The sequence below is a fragment of the Montipora capricornis genome, chromosome 9 (assembly GCF_036669925.1).
Source record: "Montipora capricornis isolate CH-2021 chromosome 9, ASM3666992v2, whole genome shotgun sequence".
Lineage (NCBI taxonomy): Eukaryota > Metazoa > Cnidaria > Anthozoa > Scleractinia > Acroporidae > Montipora > Montipora capricornis.
In genome coordinates this window covers 10773683-10776182 of record NC_090891.1, presented here as the reverse complement: position 1 = coordinate 10776182, position 2500 = coordinate 10773683, and the positions used below count along the sequence as shown (strand labels likewise).

Below are 2500 nucleotides of genomic sequence, written 5' to 3'. Positions count from 1 at the left end.
AAGTTTGGGCTATTTGTTCGTGGGGGGAATTGTCCCGTTTTACTTATTTGTTATATCTGGACTTGATTGTGGAGTAATTTATGCCTTTTCGATCACTAAACAGGACAACGAAAATGAAAGACAATGTGAATATCACATTCTGATGAATAAATGGAACTAAAAATCATTACAAGATGGGATTCGAACCTCCACCTCTTCTTCCAAGCTTCAGCTGATTGCTGTAACCACTGAGTAATTTCAAGTAACCCTTAGAGACTACGTACTTTGAGCACCATTGCCCTCAGATTCACTTACAGTAATAATTGTTTCCTTATAGCTAGCCTTGCTTTGTATATTAAATTTTGAGAACTTTGAGATACAATTGTCTAGAAATGCACATGATTAGACGCACGGCGATTTTGATAAACGCCACAAAGTGTCCCCTTGCTCTCCTCCCTAAATTCAACATCACCTGCATCTGGGAATACAGACAACGTCACAAATGAACTGCTGCAGTGAGGGTAAATACCCTCACCAAAAAAAATAGGAAAATAAGGCTAACCCTTGGTCACTAACCTTACTGCTGGAAAGGGGTAGCAAATGGTTGTCAAGATTAGGCGTGCACCTAATAGGCCATTTCCGAGTTCATGTCTGCCTCCTCTTCAAAGCGAGTCTAAGTGCGAAGTATTTCTTATGTAAATTAGTTTTCATTCATATGTAAAGTACAACTAATTACCATCATAAAAACTTCGCACTTAGACTCGCTTTGAAGAGGAGGCAGACAAGAACTCGGAAATGGCCTATTGCATGCATTTCTGGACGTAAGTGAACTTTAATCTTCTTCATGACTTTTGTGTTCTTGGTAACAACTTGTTGGCATTAATTTTCAGTTCACCTGTTTATTGCATGAAAGTCATAGCCAACAACCTCTTGGCTACTGGTGATGACAATGGGTGTGTCAAGGTGAGCAGTCAACATAAGTAGCTATAATTATTTTAATTGAATAAATAAATAAATTTGTCAGTGAGCATTTGATGTTCAACTCGCTGCTACAGTAACCGTGAGGTTATGGAGGTAAAACAGAAATTATTTTAGTATTCATCTTTCCTACTAGCTCCAGCTTCCCTAGGCTCGATTTCAGGCCGTTTTGGGATTGTGGTTTAACATCCTCCTCCCAACGAATGGCTGGATTAGTAGTCCGCATCGTTTGTCCGTGACGTAGCTCCCGTCGCTATTGTATTTTGTACTTGGCGGGCAGGCGACTTTCTAATCGATGGAAAATACAATTGGCTGGACCATTGATCCAGCCGTGGTGTGCGCGGAGGAACGCGGGCGCTCAAAACGGCTGGTCAATCGAGCCCATAGCCTCCCGGGCTTTCGGTCATTGGAATGTTTAACAGGACTATCTTGTTGAGTAACAAAAAAGGGTGAATCATAAAATAAAAGGTAGCTAAAGCTCGTTGTAAATATAGAAGAAAATTGAGAGTGCAATGATTGATTCCAAAATGATTGTTGTTATGTTTTTTTTTCTTGAAATAGTTTTGGGATACAAGACAGGCGTCGTGTGTTCTGACAGTAGAAGAAAATGAGGACTTCATCTCTGACATGGCCTGCGATAACGAAAATAGAACACTCCTTGCAACAAGGTATGCAGTAATAGTACATTTTATTATATACTAAAACAGTGGATAGCGCTGAAGACGCGCGCTGATTGGCTACTCAAACTCCGGATATCCTTTCGCTATTCGCGCGGAATTTGCACCCGAAAATGTTGTAATCGTTGCACGAATAAAAGAGTTCAAATTATCTTTTTGTGCTATTTTATCTCACTATTCACCTCAGTGTTGGTGGGGGATATTTACCTCGCCGCTTCCTGGCTCGGTAAATATCCACCACTAACCATGCACCTCCACTTCCAATATTTGATTGACTGATTAATCAATTAATCAATTGATTAAAGATGAATGAATCAAACGATGACACCAATTCTGGTGGGGAAAAAAACAGATTTGGATTCGTAGGAGAACTTGAACCGGCTAGGAACTAATTCAAGTTCAGTAGGTTGAATTGTGAGAATAATTAATTAATCCACCTACGTGCTATGCTGTTCGGACTATATTAGTGTAAAATGGTCGCAAGCATTTATTGCTTTTTTAAATTTTTTTCTCTTTCATAAGTGGAGATGGTACCTTGTCGGTCTTTAACATTCGACGTCAAAGGTTAGAACAAAGGTCAGACAACATGGAAAGCGAGCTTTTGTCACTTGCTGTTGTGAAGGTAATTTAGTTGAACCCAACTACGGTAACCACACTATGTACTCTCGCCAGTTGCGCAAACGGCACTATGAACTATACTAAATAGGCCAGTTTCGTATTCTCACAGCTGGACTGGATCTAGCATGAAATGGAGGCTAATGCGGGCAAATTAATTTGCATTTGAAAAGATTTGCCCACATTAGCCTCCATTTCATGCTAGATCCAGTCCAGCCATGAGAATTCGAAAATGGTCTATTCCAGAGCAG

At 40.1% G+C, this 2500-nt stretch overlaps 1 protein-coding gene across 2 annotated transcripts in view; it reads left to right on the top strand.

Moving 5' to 3' along the window:
• The window catches only part of LOC138017079 (WD repeat-containing protein 55-like), a 25646-nt gene that overhangs the window by 16830 nt on the left and 6316 nt on the right, over positions 1 to 2500 (top strand). For both annotated transcript variants that reach the window (XM_068864280.1, XM_068864279.1), the window contains 3 exons: positions 870 to 942; positions 1519 to 1625; positions 2157 to 2256. In XM_068864280.1, the coding sequence (XP_068720381.1) occupies positions 870 to 942; positions 1519 to 1625; positions 2157 to 2256 (280 nt within the window). The remainder of the gene's footprint in view (positions 1 to 869; positions 943 to 1518; positions 1626 to 2156; positions 2257 to 2500) is intronic.